Source organism: Saprolegnia parasitica, assembly GCF_000151545.1.
Source record: "Saprolegnia parasitica CBS 223.65 unplaced genomic scaffold supercont2.17, whole genome shotgun sequence".
Lineage (NCBI taxonomy): Eukaryota > Oomycota > Saprolegniomycetes > Saprolegniales > Saprolegniaceae > Saprolegnia > Saprolegnia parasitica.
In genome coordinates this window covers 461,759-476,928 of record NW_012156411.1, presented here as the reverse complement: position 1 = coordinate 476,928, position 15,170 = coordinate 461,759, and the positions used below count along the sequence as shown (strand labels likewise).

At 60.3% G+C, this 15,170-nt stretch overlaps 7 protein-coding genes across 7 annotated transcripts; 5 read left to right on the top strand and 2 right to left on the bottom strand.

Moving 5' to 3' along the window:
• Positions 1-1,160: 1,160 nt before the first annotated feature.
• SPRG_05652 (hypothetical protein) lies at positions 1,161-1,700 on the top strand (the record flags this gene model as incomplete). The annotated part of the gene is made up of 1 exon (XM_012344368.1): positions 1,161-1,700. The coding sequence occupies one exon, from the start codon at positions 1,161-1,163 to the stop codon at positions 1,698-1,700; it is 540 nt and encodes a 179-aa protein (XP_012199758.1).
• Positions 1,701-2,199: 499 nt separating this feature from the next.
• On the top strand, positions 2,200-4,795 carry SPRG_05651 (hypothetical protein; the record flags this gene model as incomplete). Its single annotated transcript, XM_012344367.1, has 5 exons — positions 2,200-3,676; positions 3,725-3,814; positions 3,865-4,071; positions 4,137-4,359; positions 4,410-4,795. Exons 1-5 carry the CDS (start codon positions 2,216-2,218, stop codon positions 4,793-4,795), a joined length of 2,367 nt encoding a protein of 788 aa, XP_012199757.1. The 5' UTR covers positions 2,200-2,215.
• Positions 4,796-4,867: 72 nt separating this feature from the next.
• On the bottom strand, positions 4,868-6,645 carry SPRG_05650 (hypothetical protein; the record flags this gene model as incomplete). Its single annotated transcript, XM_012344366.1, has 8 exons — positions 6,407-6,645; positions 6,171-6,359; positions 5,958-6,112; positions 5,554-5,908; positions 5,402-5,508; positions 5,204-5,341; positions 5,066-5,155; positions 4,868-5,017 (listed from the first exon to the last, which is right to left on the bottom strand). The coding sequence occupies exons 1-8, from the start codon at positions 6,597-6,599 to the stop codon at positions 4,868-4,870; spliced, it is 1,377 nt and encodes a 458-aa protein (XP_012199756.1). The 5' UTR covers positions 6,600-6,645.
• A 124-nt stretch (positions 6,646-6,769) lies between these two features.
• Positions 6,770-8,078, top strand: SPRG_05649 (hypothetical protein; the record flags this gene model as incomplete). Its single annotated transcript, XM_012344365.1, has 5 exons — positions 6,770-7,259; positions 7,306-7,497; positions 7,553-7,618; positions 7,672-7,788; positions 7,830-8,078. Exons 1-5 carry the CDS (start codon positions 6,801-6,803, stop codon positions 8,076-8,078), a joined length of 1,083 nt encoding a protein of 360 aa, XP_012199755.1. The 5' UTR covers positions 6,770-6,800.
• Positions 8,079-8,994: 916 nt separating this feature from the next.
• On the top strand, positions 8,995-11,328 carry SPRG_05648 (hypothetical protein; the record flags this gene model as incomplete). Its single annotated transcript, XM_012344364.1, has 6 exons — positions 8,995-9,249; positions 9,300-9,575; positions 9,634-9,780; positions 9,834-9,959; positions 10,010-11,052; positions 11,139-11,328. 6 exons carry the CDS (start codon positions 8,995-8,997, stop codon positions 11,326-11,328), a joined length of 2,037 nt encoding a protein of 678 aa, XP_012199754.1.
• A 343-nt stretch (positions 11,329-11,671) lies between these two features.
• Positions 11,672-13,176, top strand: SPRG_05647 (mevalonate kinase). The gene is made up of 6 exons (XM_012344363.1): positions 11,672-11,902; positions 11,947-12,227; positions 12,274-12,375; positions 12,420-12,744; positions 12,794-12,947; positions 12,995-13,176. The coding sequence occupies exons 1-6, from the start codon at positions 11,774-11,776 to the stop codon at positions 13,135-13,137; spliced, it is 1,134 nt and encodes a 377-aa protein (XP_012199753.1). The 5' UTR covers positions 11,672-11,773; the 3' UTR covers positions 13,138-13,176.
• Positions 13,177-13,298: 122 nt separating this feature from the next.
• SPRG_05646 (hypothetical protein) lies at positions 13,299-14,552 on the bottom strand (the record flags this gene model as incomplete). Its single annotated transcript, XM_012344362.1, has 5 exons — positions 14,391-14,552; positions 14,215-14,342; positions 14,045-14,167; positions 13,612-13,994; positions 13,299-13,565 (listed from the first exon to the last, which is right to left on the bottom strand). The coding sequence occupies exons 1-5, from the start codon at positions 14,471-14,473 to the stop codon at positions 13,299-13,301; spliced, it is 984 nt and encodes a 327-aa protein (XP_012199752.1). The 5' UTR covers positions 14,474-14,552.
• Between the last annotated feature and the right edge of the window lie 618 nt (positions 14,553-15,170).

Below are 15,170 nucleotides of genomic sequence, written 5' to 3'. Positions count from 1 at the left end.
GTCGCCACCTGCTTGGCGCTCTTGCGGAAGGCGCGCTTCTTGGCGGCCTTGGTCACCTTGGCTGCCTTCTTGACGTTGGCGTGCATGGCGTGCTTGGGCTGCGCATGGGCCGCGCGGTTGTGACGCAGGGCGTGGGCGCCGACGGGCGCCGCGTCGGCGTGGAGGGCGAGGATGACGGCGCAGACGCAGACGATGATCGACTTCTTCGAGAACATGGTGCTGCTGCGGAGGTCGAGCGAAAATGGGAAATGAAAATGAAATGCTACCGCGTTTGCAGGAAGATCGCTCGGACTAGGAATCTTTGGTGGGAGCCAATCAAATCGCTTGAGGTGTCGCATCTTTTGCGCAGGCCAATCACAGGGCAGGCAAGGGAAACGACTACGCGCGGATTGGCTGGAATCGCAACGACCGACCTAGGCGACACCGTCGGAAGATCGCAACACGATCCGAACGCTGTCCGTTACAAGGGCAAATAGATTAACTTTGTCGCTCGGAGCTACCTGTGAATGACTCGTTCTCTTGTTTGATCGATTGCTTGAGCTCTGCCATTGCCACGCTGGTCGGCCGACGTCAATCAATCCCCTCTATCAAGGGCCCTTGTTCGCGCTAAGATCCTAAATGATCATGGGCCTTGGTGGCTACTCACCCGGTAGCATTGACAGATCTGCACCCACAACATAACCGCTCGTGCTTATTTGCAGTACTCGACATAACCAGGTCGAGTGTCGCGATCTGCTGGTCATTGATATCTTCTGTTTCCATCGGCACAGTTCCATCGAACAGCACACTAGTCCGTTGTCGTGCTGTGCAAGAAACGATTGCGGTAGGCTCCGTAGAAGGTTGTCGCCTTTGAATCTAGAGTACGAGTGGTCGTCCTTGCTTGGTTTGTATCCTTTAGCATACCGGTAGGTAGCGTATTGATGCCTCAGCACCAAACGAATTCACGATGCATGTCTCTGCCGGGCGATGGCTTGGTTGACGCAATCCGTTCCACCAACTTGATCGATGATGGTCGCGTCAGGAGAAGAACTCATTTTCTTGAGCAAAAGCACACGATGCAGCTGCGTAGACTGCTCATTGCCGTCGCTCTAGTGGGACTCGAAGCCGCCTCCAACCACTCGACTAAAGGACCAGTTCGCCCTAGCATCATCAACTCGACCATGAGTCGTCTTGAAAACACATTGACGACACCCGTGCACGTCCTTGGGGATGCCACGTATGCCGTGCAAGGCGATGTCTGCGGCGTCCACGGCACTGGCTGTCCGCGCACCGGCGACGTAGCCATCGCAGACTGCACTCCCTTTCTACCGAGCTACGTGCCCAGCGTCGGTTGCATCATGTCGTCCAACACCACGTGCAGCATCATTGCTTCCGTCATGGACAGCAGCTCGGTTAGCTACTACGCTTGCGTGTTCCCGGTCGGTGGCGAGGCTCCCCGTGTCGTTGACAAATTTGCCTCTCGCCCGATCGACAAGACCGCTGCGCCGACGCCACCAACGGCCACCCATGCAACGATGATCCTCGTCATTTCCGTAGCGTGTGCTTGTTGTCTTGCACTTGCGATCGTTGTCGTCTTGATCATGAAGGCCAAGGCCCAGCGCACCAGTCGCCAGCAAGCGGCTCAAGCGCGCGCAATCGTCGACCAAGCGCTCGTTCCATCGAGCGACGACGAGAGCGGTGGCGAAGTCATTCTTGTTTGACTCTCGTCCATATCGATGTTGTGCGTACAAACACAAGTGGTGTACCGTAATTCACAAAATATAGGCCTCGTTTCGTGAGCGGAATGCAGAAGAAAGCAGTCAAAATGATCACTTTCGAGCAAAATGGCCTCACGTCTTCACGTGAGCCCTCCCCGGACGGCCATCACTCTCGACGGCAAATTGACCCACTCTTCTCAATAATCATTTCCGCCCGCGCGAGCCAAAGCTTACACTGTTTGATTTTCGGTATTTCATCAAGGACACGTGGTGTTGGCGACCAAGGGTACTCTAGTGGCGACGGCCACCTACAGTCGTAAACCTGGTGAGGTGTCTGAGATTTGTGGGGGGATATTACCAAAGGACACGACTGTACACAGTGCCACGATAGAGGGAGCACTCGATAAAGTACGCCACATCGAGCGTGTCTAAAGTGCGTCGTATTTGCGGGGACGTTCGAAAACCGCTAAGTACGCTGAATCCGTCGCACTTAATCTCGACCCCACTGCTTGGTGCAAATGGACACGACGATGGAGGGGTCCACAGGCGCGGCCGCCGACTCTGGCTTCCTGCCGATAGGCCATGTCTCGGAGAAGCGTCCGCTGGAAGAGACCTTGGTGGATGGCGACGAGCTGGAGGAGGATGACGACGACGACTTTGACGACGAGAAGCCGGTCCTCCATGTCGCCAAGAAGGCTCGTCTCGGCGACGAAGAGAGCGAGGTCGCGCCGCAGGAGCACGATCATGGCATGGGCGTAGTCGACGAAGAAGCGCCGGCGATGGTCTTGGACGCCGTCGAGCCCGACGACGCCAGCTGCAGCACCGTCTCGGAAGCACACGAGCACGTCGCAGAAGAGGACGAGGACATGCAATACGATCCCGAATACTACACACAGAGCACAGACGCCCTGCCTGCGGAGAGCCCGATCTCGATCCCCGACGACGACGAGCCCGAGGTCATGGAGACGCAGAGCGCGTCCGAGCCCAACCAGATGGACGACGCGGCCGAGACGGCGCAGATGGACGACGCGCCCGAGCCCGAGCAGTTGCACAGCACTCCCGATGTCGTGCAGGTCCACGACGCACCCGAGGATGAGTCGATGAACGAAGAGGCTGAGGCCGTGCAACCCCATGAAGCGCCCGAGGCCGAGGCCGTGCAGGTCCACGCAGCGCCCGACGAGGTCCACGCCTCGCCCGGGGCTTTGCAGGTCCACGCAGCGTCCGAGGTTGAACAGGCGGACAAAGCGTCCGAAGCTGTCGAGGCCGACGAAGCGCTCGAGGCTGTACAGGTCCACGAAGAGCCCGTGCAAGTCGACGCACAGGTCGACGAGCCGATGGACTCCGTGGACTCCGTGTCCGCCGCCGACGTCGTCGACGTCTCGATGGAGGGCGACGACGCACCCGCGAGTACGACGGCGGACGGCGTATCGGACATGCTGCCGCTCTTTGCCGACGACGCCGACCCGGCCGAGATGGAGCCGTACGATCCGGATGACTACGAACTGCCCGCCGACGAGAGCACCAACAAGGCGCCGATCCGCGCCTTTCCGTTGCCGCCGTGCGTGCACGAGAGCGTCGAGGCCGTCCTGGCCGAGATTCGACTCACGGAGCCGAGCGTGGTCTTTGACGAGCGCACGCTGTTGGCCATGAACGCGCTCACGACATTGCACGCCGCCGAGGTCATCAAGCGCTTCCAAGCTGTCGTCGCAGCCTCGGCCGTACCGCCCGACACGTATACGGCTCTGCGCGACATCATCGCTGACGTCAAGGCCAAGAAACCATCGAAGAAGGAGCCCAAGCCAGCGCCGATCTTGGCCGACGCCGTCTGGGCCCGCCTCCTCGACTGCCAAGCCGACGGCGCATCCGATTTCACACTGCGCGATCTCCGGGCGTCGAGTGCGCTCGACGCGCTCGGGAAGCTCCCAGCATTTGCACAGCTCACAGTGGTCTCACGCTTCGTCAAGAGCTCCCTCTCGACCGTACGTGTGCATCTCGAGTCGCCAGGACCATTCATCAAAGTCGTGTAGATTCGATCCAAGGACTCGCATCTGACGCAGCTGATACTGACGTACCACCAAGAGAACCCGCTCGTCGCATCGCTCCGCCCCGTCTCCGAGGTACAGCTCGAGATTCTACGCCGGCATATGCAGCCAACGTCGTCGTGTAGGTGGACCCGTCGACCGGTACCGACGAAAGCCTCTTTGAGTTTGGCTATGCGCCGCCGCAGCCGCCGCAAGGCATGCTCTCCGAGACGCCGGTGCGGTCGTTTCCGCTACTGGACCAGATCCGTGCGGAGAAGACATCGACACCAGGCGACGCCAAGGTATCGACGACGACGGGCAAGTCCAAGCTCTTTGCGTCGGCGGCGCGGACCGTGCCGAGCAGCAGCACATCCCATCAACGGCCCCGCCGCCGTCGCTCGTATCCCTCTTTCGACAGTCGGACATGTACCCTCGCCTGTCGCCGGCCATGGAAGACGTGTACGCGACGTCGCGCATGAAGGACGTGGTCAACGACACGGTGCTCCTCCGGCTCATGAAGCTGCCGGACCACCTCGCGCTGCGCGCGGTCGAGAACTTTCGCTCGACGGACACGGCGCACGTCGACAACATCAACGGCTTCTTTGTTGGCATCATCACGCGTGTCATGGAGCGGGAGCGCAGTACGTTCTACGCACGTTCATAGTGATCGTCTCACATCATTCGTCTATAGCCACGGGGCCGCCCCAAGGTCGTCTCGACCCGCGCGGGTTTCCGGCAGGTGATTTTTCGCGTCCGCCGTCGGCCTTTCAACCACCCACGGGCGCCCACCTCGGCGCGCCCATGCCGTGGGCGCATCTCCCAGCGTTTGACCAACACATTCGCACGATGCCGCTCTCGGTGCAAACAGAGCTCTCGCACATGGTCGCTGCCGGCGTCCTCGCGTCGATCGACGAGCTCGCGGAAAAGTGCTACGAGATCCTCGGCCAGCTCTCGGAGCCGCTCGCGCTCGAAGTGCTCAACCGCTACACGACGTCCAACCTCGACAGTGTCCGGAACCGGTCCGGCTTTCTCATTGGCGTCATCAAGCGGTGCCGACAAGAGTACGGGCTCTTGTAGCTCCTCGCGTCCATACACGAACAACAATCCATCTTCGTCTTCAAGACACCTGCGATCGATTTGTGGTTGCGATTACGCCGTCGGCTCGGCGCGGAGGGGCTCGAGCGGGACACGGCAGCACACGTACAAATCAAAGGCGAGGAGGAGGCCGTGGAGGACGGTCACGGTGCCGAACCACGTGCTCACGCCGTTGGTCGTGCCTTGCAGCACGAACGTGAGCATCTAGAAAAAGAGGACGCTTCAACAATGATAGACGAGGTGGACGAGTACAGTCTCGAGGACGGACGCGCAGAGCGACACGATCGCAAACATCTTGGCAAAGTCATTGGTCGTGCACTGCAGCGCGAGCTCGGCGCTCACCTACCCGGCGTCACGTCATGGACGCTGCGACACCACAAACTGTACTACCGTCGTAATGAGCGCGTAAAAGATGGCGCCGTAGGCAATGTACCAGAGGTACGAACGCCATAGACTCTCGACCAACGTCTGCCGAAGCGACGCGACGACGAGCCCAACGGACCCAAGGAGCAAGAGCATGCGCAGACCCTAATCACCGATACAATAATATTAGTATGAGGACGACAATGTGCGACAAGAATAATGGACCGTGGGGGACCGCGGCAGCGTCTTGGAGAGACGCGCCATGAGGATCGTGGCGCTTGCGCCCGCCAGTGTGAAGAGCGCCGTCATCATGCCATTCTCCGTGGTTGACACTAGCATTGAGCATAACAAACCGCGCATGGAAGAAGGGCGTCTACGTGTAAAGTCGGTCCACCGGTTTTGAATGTAGTTTTGGAACAGATTGGAGCCGCACGTGAGAACGATCCAGGTGAGCCCGAGGATATTGGTCCAGTGCCAGACGCTCGGCGGCGGGCTCGAGGCCGACTTGCGGTGCATGTGCGGTCGGATTTGGACGCTGCTCTCGACGCTGAGGTTGCTATCGGCCGTCTCCCGGCGCGCGAACGGCCGCTTCTCGATCGTCGTCGACGCGGCGACGATCGCCACGTCCGCCTTGTCATGCGGAAGGCTCAAGGCGAGGGCGAGCGAGATCGCGACACTCGCAAACGACACATAGTTGAGCGACAGGAGGCTCACGTGTTGCGTCACCAAGACCTACGCGTCGACGTCATCGTCCGCACGCCGTTGCAGAGAGGACGGGCACCTGGCCGAGGAGGCCCGCGGCAAACTTGCCGGCGAGCTGCGCCGTCCAGACGAGCGCGGTCGCGTGGTGGTACTCGTCGCGAGGGACTTGGCGGTAGATGATGGTCAAGTAGACAATTTTGGTCGCGGTGCCGACGGCGTACGTCACCTGCATGACTAGACAGACAATCATCTTAGCGTTCTTATCTCGTCCATGAGGATGGCATCGAAGTACCTTGCATGAGGAAGAGCGACGTGCCGTATATCAGGAGCAGCCGCGTGCAGAGAAAGCCGCACGACTCGATGATGAGCACGGTCCGGTACTGGAAGCGCTCGACGACGAGCGGCAGGACCAGGAGCATGGCCAGCTTGCCGTACGAAAACCACGGGTAGATATCGTCGTTGGTCTGCTCGTTGGTGAAGCCTACAGCCAACATATGTGTCTGGCCATGGATGCGGCGGCGGCGGTACCCTTGTCCTGGGTCAGAAACTGGTTGAGGTACGCCTCGGACGGCTTGAGCTCGACGAAAAAGCCATAGAGGCAGAGGCGGAAGAGGAGGGCTTTGGTCGATGGCGACGGCGCCGCCACCGGCGTCATCTCCGGCGTCCGCGGCTGATACATCGGGTGCGCGAGCGGCTGGAGAGCGATCCTGGGGTCGGCCATGGCGAGCGTCGTCACTTGGTGTGGCAGATGGGGCAGTCGTCACGCGAATTTTCGCCAATCAAAACGCGCCATCGCGATACGGCCACGCGATTGGCCAAAACACATCGTGCATTGCAGGTGCGCCACGTCATAAGAAAAAGGCATCTCGACAAAAATAGATTTTAAATTCGCGAAATTCCTGTCTCTGCGCAGACAACTTCGATGCGCGCGACACGGGCCAGCGTCGTGGATCGACCCAAGTCGGCCAATGTCTCGCAGCGAGGAACGCTCGTGGCGCTGCTCTCGCCTCGGCCCGGGAATCGCCAAGCCGCGCTCCACGCGCCGCAGCGCTGGTCGGGCACCACAAAGCCCATCATCTCGCGCTACTGCCTCATCGACAAGCCGCTTGAAACGATGCCGCCAACGAGTCTACCAGTGCCTATGGACGCCGCACAACCGCTATTTGAGCCACGACGTCCTCAAGACGAGACGCCGCCGGCAACGAGGACCGAGTCCGAGCCGCCCGTGCTAGCACAGCCATCGGTGTCATCGCCACCGACACCGCGACGTCCCAAGGCCCGTCCAACCTCGCCGTCGACCGAGTGTTTTCACGTCCGACAAGCTCGTCTGCACGCCGAAGAGAACGCGAGGTTGCTTGCGAACCGAGTCGCGTTTCTCGAGGTCTGTACTTCGTTCTCCATCTCGCATTGTATGACGACGCTAGTAGATGGAGCGAGAGCGGGCCGAGATGGACGCGAGCAAGCTCTATGTCGAGCACTGCAGAGAGGTGCAGGCCAAGGAAGAGGCCGAGCACCACCGACGCTTGCGCCAAGCCCGGCGGGAGAAGGACGAACGTGCCATTCGCGCCCGGCGCGAGAAGACACTTGCGCTTCAAGCCGAGCACAAGATGCGACTCCAGGTATACAGCCCCATCGATCATCTCTCTGCCTCCACAAACCCACCCGACGTATTAGCACAACGCGGCTCGGGTCCAAGCCCAGCGAATCCAGAGTGCCCGTAGCGTCAAACAAAAGCGTCACGTAGGACTTGATGTTGTCACATAGCTGGACTGCACGATGTATGCGTCCTGTAGGCCATTGAGGCCGAGCGCACGCGAAAAGAAGCGGCGGTGCTCCAAGAAAAAGTCCACGCAAAGCATAAGGTGCTCTCGCACGAAGAACACTTGCGCCGGCAACGTGCCGTCCGTGAGGTACCCTTCGTACGTTCTGGTCGTGTCGACACTTTCAGTAGCGCGAGCACCAAGCGCGACTCGAAGCCGCACACGCCGAGCGCATCCGGCGAGAGAACGAGCGCCACGAGCTCGCCGACCAGCGCGTGGCCGCCATGCTCGCAAAAGAGACAGCGCTCAAGTGCACCCTCGAGATCCAAGAGTGCCACCACCGCATTGAGCTTCAAAAGTGCTTTGACATGGACACCCTCTTCTCGCGCGATGCGATGCTACCCGAGCCCGTCTCCCCGTGTCAGACCTCGTTAATTTAACATTCAGTCGATCGCAAACTGCAAGTGGATGCGCCTCGCTGGTTGAACTACCGAAGAAGGAGGCAAATGCGAGCAGAGATGGTGCGAGCATGAACATGTTGGTAGCGTGGATGGGTGTACTCGGAGAAGGACCCTGCCTTCAACGTTACGTCGCACGGACCAGTGCCCCTACGATGGCCACAGTTTGCAGAACTTTTCCTGTCGTGACGTCAGCAGTTTTCGCTGCGCTGTTAATGCTGGCGTCACTGCAGAGTTTGATGTTGCCGATCTCGTCATGTTGCCCTCACTGGAAGTGTTCAGTCAAAAGAGTCCTGACCAGAAATCACGCATAAGCGCTCTCAAACACCATGTACTACAATCGTACGGCGCTTCCAGTTTAGCTTTCCCGATTTCTACCCCGTCGACTCGTTTCGTACCAAGCACTCGGTGACGGGATCTCGCAGGACGGTACTGCGAGGAGTGGCCCTTGTGTACGCTTACGAGCAGTTCCAACGTAGGTAACATAACGCGCGCCCTTTTCTGGCCGGCGACGCGTTGCAGTGTCAACATTGTGCACGTGTCAGAGATACACTTTGCGCCAGGAAAGGCTGCTTTAGAGTGGTCAATCCGGCACTTTGTAGAGCCTCAAACCGCCCTCGTCGGTTTTGCTGGCAGGACATGAGCGACGATACTATTATCGAGAGGACGACCTCTTGGACGCACTGGGCGTTGCAAAGACAAGACGATCGTTGCCGTGGCCACCCGATATTGTCGTATACGTGGTGCCAGTGTACTGGATTTACAGTGTATATACACTGTACGCCAGCCGCTGCACCAAAAAGCAAAGTCGATCGATCATCCTCCTCCGTACAGGTCCAACCATATGGTTGAGTGCGAAAGCTTGAAGGCACCCAGTCACTTATTTCCTCTGCCGCAGATGCCGTCCAGTAACACGAGCTCGGCCGGGTCGGCGTCAACGACGAGCAAGACGTCGTCGCATACTCAGTGGGGCAAGCCGCCGCTGCCGCCAGCCATGCGCCAGCCGCGCCTCTCGCTCTCGCCGGACGAGTCGTACGATTACATTGAGAAGGCCAAGCGCACGTGCCACAAGACCATCATGAACGCGCTCGCGATGGACAACCTCCCGGTCGACCGCGTCATCTCGAGCGCCAAGACGCTGCGCTGCGCCAAGGTCCGCCGCTTCGACTGCATGCATTGGTCGCATCATCACCTCTGCGCTAGATCCGCAAGAACCAAGACCTTTTCGAGCCGCACTTTGACGCGACCTGCGGTTACACACAAATCCAGATCACGCTCGCCGAGGTCGCCCACTTCTTCGCGCTCACATCACCCGAGAAGCTTGCTGCGTACGCTGGTGTGTACGAGCAAGCCGCGCTCTGCCGCGAGACGATCGCAACGCTCGTGCCCCGGACACCCGAGCACCCGCTGCACTACATTGGCATCGAGTGGATGCTCGTGGACCGGGGCACCGACGTGCACAGCATGTGTCTTCTCGAAGTACGTCAAATCGATAGCAGCCACGCACGAGGGATCGGCCGCTCATGTTGTGTGGTAGTGCCACGACGAGTTCGAGTACCTCAACGAACACGACGGCTCGATGCGGAAAGGCTGGGTCTGCAGCCTCCACTCGGTGGACCCGCGAGGCCTCGTTGATCCCCGCGGTTCCAACGCGCCGCAGCTCCCGCGGGATCTCATTTTTCGCGTACGACGAAGAAGAAGACAATAGTGTCCACATTATTCTCATGCGGTGTCTAGTCCGGACACGTGTTTATCGAGACCGAGAACGTCGGCACGATGGACTACTACTGCCTCGCCATCTCCCAAATCGCCAACGTGTCCAAGTCCAAGAACCAAAAGCTCATGCAGCACTACGTCAGCCGCGTACGTGCGACAGATTGTCGGCCGACGAACTCATAGATTGAAATGTGCAGGTGCTGAGCCTCGAAGAGTACTTTTTTCCCATGCGCCTCGAGCAGTACCTTCTCGACGGCGGCACCGTCCACGCCGAGCTCGAGCCGAAGCGCAACGTGACCTTTTGCTCGATCTGCGACACGAAATTCTCGCTTTTTGTGCAGAAAAAGCACTGCCGCCTCTGCGGCAAAGTCGTGTGCCACGACTGCAGCGTCAAGTGGATGACAGCACCGATCCTCGAGAAGCTCGAGAAGATCCGCGTGTGCGTGTGCTGCCTCAACGGCCTCGGCTACACGCCGCTGGCCCACACGCCCGTCGTCGCCGCGCGCTCGCAGTCCAACAAGGTGACGCTGCAGCGACTCCACTCGGAGACACCGCTCCTCGAGACGCGCAAAGAAGGCTCGTTTGTGTTTCCCAACGCGCGCGACTCGGTGCTCGAGTGGAGTAGCACCGCCTGCCGGTCGTCGCTCATGCACGACGTCGACACGACCATCTCGCTCTCGTTCTTGACCGATAGCCTGTCGCGGCCACCCGCCGAGAGCCGACTCGAGGCCTTTGTCTCGCTCGATCCAAGCCCCGAGTACGACACCATGTGCTCGACGCTCGCCATTACCACGCAGTGCGCCGTCGCGACCATCCGCGTCTTGGATGCCGGAGTCCTGCGACGCATCGGCGCATCAGGCCTCTCGACACACCACGCGATCGACGACGGCTTGTCATCGGCGGCTCTCGACTCGGCGCAGCTGTACATTTGCCCCGACTTGCTCCCGACCGCGTCGCCGCCGTACCGGTTCTACGCGGCGATGCGTCTCCAGCTGAGTGCTGGCAAGGTCGTGGGCCTCGTCGAGCTCTACGATCGCAGCGCGCGCCACGGCAACGTCTCAGGTCTCGTCGAGCAGCTCCAGGCAGTCACCAAGGTGCTCTTGAAGCGCCTCGAGGCGCCGAAGCTCCTGCGGCCCGAGACACCCAAGTCGCCAGCCCACAAGCCGCCACGACGCCTCAGCACGTCCGAAGTCGACGCCGCCGCCGTCTTCGAATGCAAGTCGCCGCCCAACTCGCGCGCGTCCTCGATCAGCCGCACGAAGAAGAGGACGAGGAGGACATACCGATGCTTGCGGAGCCCGTCAAACGGAGCGCGTCTTCAACCAGCCAAGCGACAAGAAAGACGGACGAGCCACTTTTGCTGCCCGACCTCCTCTCAAAGTTGGAGGAGCTCGAGGTGACAGCGCGCCAGCAGCGCGCACTCTCGACCGCCATGGACACGCACCACCAGCAGATTTCATCGCTCATCGGAAAGATCCAGAAGATGGAAGAACACCTCACGGCCAAGGAGCCGTAACATGGTTATTTAAGATCAAGCAGACGCTTCTCGAGTACACAAATCTAGGTGCTGTACCACTGCGATCAACTCTCTTTTCATCTTTCCAGGCAGCTGCGAGCGTCGTAGAAACGCAGCCTAGTCGCATGCGGTCATTGACGTGCGTGATCTAGTCGAACGGTACAAGTAGCCCGAGGCATGCGACGTGCTGCGCTCCAGAGCAGCCTGAGGCACGCGACGTGCTGCGCTCCAGATCATGCACGTTTGGTGTCTTGGGTTGATCCAGACTTCAGTTTTCAGATGCCAGATTTCGGCGGCCAAATCCTGTGACCCAAAGACCCTACCCCGCATCTTCATATCGGCATATGCCATAAATAATACGACATGCCGAAATTAAAAGAGCCGTGTGTCACGGACGGTCCTATTGCAGCCACTTCAACGACTGACGACGACGACGACGAGTAGCATGGTCCACCTCACGACGACGGAAGCGAGCGCCCCGGGCAAGGTCATCCTCTTCGGCGAGCATGCAGTCGTCTATGGCACGACGGCCATCGCTGCCTCCGTCTCCAGCCTCCGCGTCTCGGCGCGCGTCGTACGTCGAGATGCAGCATGCTGTTCCCACCTTCTCCTCTGTAGAGCGCGACGTCGACGCCGTCGGTCCGGGTCGCCTTGAACAACCTCACGAGCATGAAGGACGGCAAGCCGCTCATCCGGTCGTGGCCGCTCCATGCGCTGGCGTCGGCCTTCCGCGGTGCTACGACTGATGGCGACACGGCGTTCCTGCCGCGGCCGTCCGCGGCCATCGTTGCTGCGCTCCAGTCGGCGCTTGTCGACGAGCACCCCAAGGACGTTAACGCGCTTCGGCCCGCGCTCTTCCTCCTCGCTGCGATCGTGCCCACGCTTCTGTCGTCGACCACGTATGCACCTCCTCCTCTCCTTCGCGTTCTCATAGCGTCGTCCTAGGTCGGGCGTCGACATTGATGTCGTGAGTGGCGCGTTTCCCGTCGGCGCCGGTCTCGGCTCGTCCGCGGCCTTTTGCACGGCCGTCGCAGCCGCGCTTCTCAAGTACTGCCTTGACTCCATGCACCATGGAATGCTAATGTGTGCAGAGCGACGGCGACAACGACGACGGTGGCCCTCGACGATGTCAACAAGTATGCGTTCGCGGCCGAAGTACTCCTCCACGACAACCCGTCCGGCGTCGACAACAGCGTTGCCACTTACGGTGGCGCGATCGTCTTCAAGAAGGGGCCATCGGTCGCCATGACCAAGCTGGCGCTCCCATCACTTCGCATCCTGCTGACCAACACGCACGTCCCGCGCGAGACCAAGGTGCTCGTCGGCGGAGTCCGTGTGCTCTACGACGCCGATCCCGTCGCGATCCAGCGCCAATTTGACGGGATTGAGGCGCTTGCGTCGTCCTTCCAAGCACACGTACACAAACAAATCCATCCTCGCAGTATATGTCAGAGTATGTACGCAGGTCGCGGCCAAGACGCTGACGGCGTCGGTCCTGGCGCCCATGATGGCAGCCAACCAGGAGGCCCTCGAGACGCTGCAAGTGAGCCACGCTAGCATCCGCGCCATCTGCGCAGCGTCCGCAGCGCGCGGCCTCACGACCAAGCTCACGGGCGCGGGTACAAAGACGTTCCTAAGTTGTGCGAGGGTAACCACTCGAGCGTAGGCGGTGGCGGCTGCACGATCACGCTCATTCCCAACGACTGCCCGAGCGAGAGCTTGGCCGCCCTCGTCGCCGACCTCGAAAAGCTCGGGTACACGTGCCTCGAGACGGCGCTTGGCGGCACCGGTGTCGAGTGGTCGCAGTAGAGTACGAGTCTCATGCTAGTAGACCCTTTGTACTGTGGATGCTTGTACCATATGCTACCACCAAAGCAGCGGCATCAGGCAGCGCCAGCATCGACACTGGAGGACAACGACGACACGCACCATGGGATTGTTGACACGCAGCAGCAGCCGTATATTAGTTCTTAGACGACCGCGGCTGCCGTGTCGACAGAGTGCCGCCGGGTTTCCTTCATCGTCGCCCTTCGCCGCTTCTTGCTGGTGGGCGGTTGCTGCGACGGCAGCGCGGTTGGCATGCTCGCGCGGCGAAGGAGGAGCTTCTTCCGGTTCGCCAGCTGGACTTCTTTAAAGCCCGATGTGATGTTGGTAATTGCGCCAGCAAACCCGCCGACAATGTAGCCGCTCGCGAGCGCCGTGCCACCGACCATCATGGTGCCACACGTGACGAGCGACTAGCCATCTACCATGCGCTTTGCGTCACAGAAACAAAAGACGTACCGCCATGGGAATCGAAATGGCGCCGACAGTCGCCTTCTTGAGCCCGCCGAGGAACGTCGGCACGTGGTCTTCGGGCCCCTCAGACGACGAGGACGCTGGCAGCTCCGAGGCCACGGACGCATCGTGGCGACTGCTGCCGATAGATGCGACCGAGCTCGCGCGGCGCTCGAGCCGGCGGCGCTTGTTGGTCTTGGCTGCGTTCACGCCTGCCTGGCTCATCTCGAGGACGCCCATGCCAAAGCTGGCGGCCATGCCCGAGAGGCCGACAACGACCGCGACCGTACCCATGACGACGCCGCCAAGGACGCTGCGCCCGCCGTAGATGACGCCCTTGACAGGTGCATAGACGATGCCACCCGTCGCCCGCAAAATGCCCTTCCCCACTAAGCGTAGCATGAGCCCTTCTCTCGTCATAGCTTTCGTCATGATGTACCGTCGGGCGCGTCGTCGTCCATGGGCTTCCCAAAGCGGAAAAAATCCTCAAAGAGAGCGAGGAGCATCTCGCGCGTCATGGGCGGCGAAACGTCTTGGAGGCCGGCCTTGCCATGGTCGTCGTCTACGAAGCGTCTGCTTATCGACGCGGTCGAGGCGAGAGGACACTACATGTGTGGCGCGTCGACGGGTCGGACAGGATGTTGTAGGCCTCGCCGACGATCTTGAACTTGCGCTCCGCGTCGTCGCGGTGCAAGAGGTTCTTGTCGGGATGGTACTTGATCGCGAGCTTCCGGTACCTAGTCCGCTCTGCGTGAGCCGATGGCGTGGACGCAGTCGCTTCGTACGCAGCCTTGATCTCGGCCTCGGTCGCGCTCCGGGCGACGCCGAGGTTCTCGTAGTAGTCGTCGGATGTCAAGTTCGGGGCCATCGCGTCGGTCGGTCGGCCGCAGTCTGCAGCGACCTCGTTTCTGGTGCCCGTCCGGACACATCCGGATACGCTGCCAGCTGGCGCACTGGCTTGGTTACCTTCGCGAGACAGGCTCGGACCTGGTGTGCTAACGTGCGCGTTGTCGGGAATCGCGGATCGCTCATTGAATATCGCTCGCTGGTTTTGCTAGGAGCATGGGCTTGGCCGTGATATGGCGGTCCGTTGAGGTCGACACTTCGCATCCCATTGAGATCGAAACGTTCGCGTGGCCAAGGGCGACATGTTGACCAGCTTGCAGAAGAAGCGAAGGGGCGGAAGAAGATGCTGGACTAACGTTAGGCCCACCGTATGGCGCGCATGCCAACGTTCAAGTCCACGCGCCAAGTGCAAGTGCAATCTGGTTCGAGATACTTCAATTCTGGATCCTCCCAGCGGCGTCTAGACTCGAGACACCGTTGGACTCATTCAACAACGTTGGAGAAGAGTCGTCGCGACACGCTGATCCGAGGCAGAAAGGCAGCACAGGTTGTGGCGAGGGCGACGATCCGAGCCATTCGACAGGATCCTTTCTTCCGTTTGAGCTTTGAACCGAACGACTCGGGCGCACCAGCGAACCTGGCAGCTATGCGTGTCGTTGGCGCGATCCGTGGATGGTCGTCGTCGACTGAGACGCGTCATGGACAACACTGCCAGTGGT

What these genes read in the sequence shown, in the direction of transcription:
- SPRG_05647 (XM_012344363.1), top strand. Translation starts at nt 11,774, where the DNA reads ATGGTCCACCTCACGACGACGGAAGCGAGCGCCCCGGGCAAGGTCATC. An exon ending in ACGCTTCTGTCGTCGACCAC is followed by an intron (nt 12,228 to 12,273) that starts GTATGCACCTCC and finishes GCGTCGTCCTAG; the next exon opens with GTCGGGCGTCGACATTGATG. An exon ending in GACCAAGCTCACGGGCGCGG is followed by an intron (nt 12,948 to 12,994) that starts GTACAAAGACGT and finishes ACTCGAGCGTAG; the next exon opens with GCGGTGGCGGCTGCACGATC.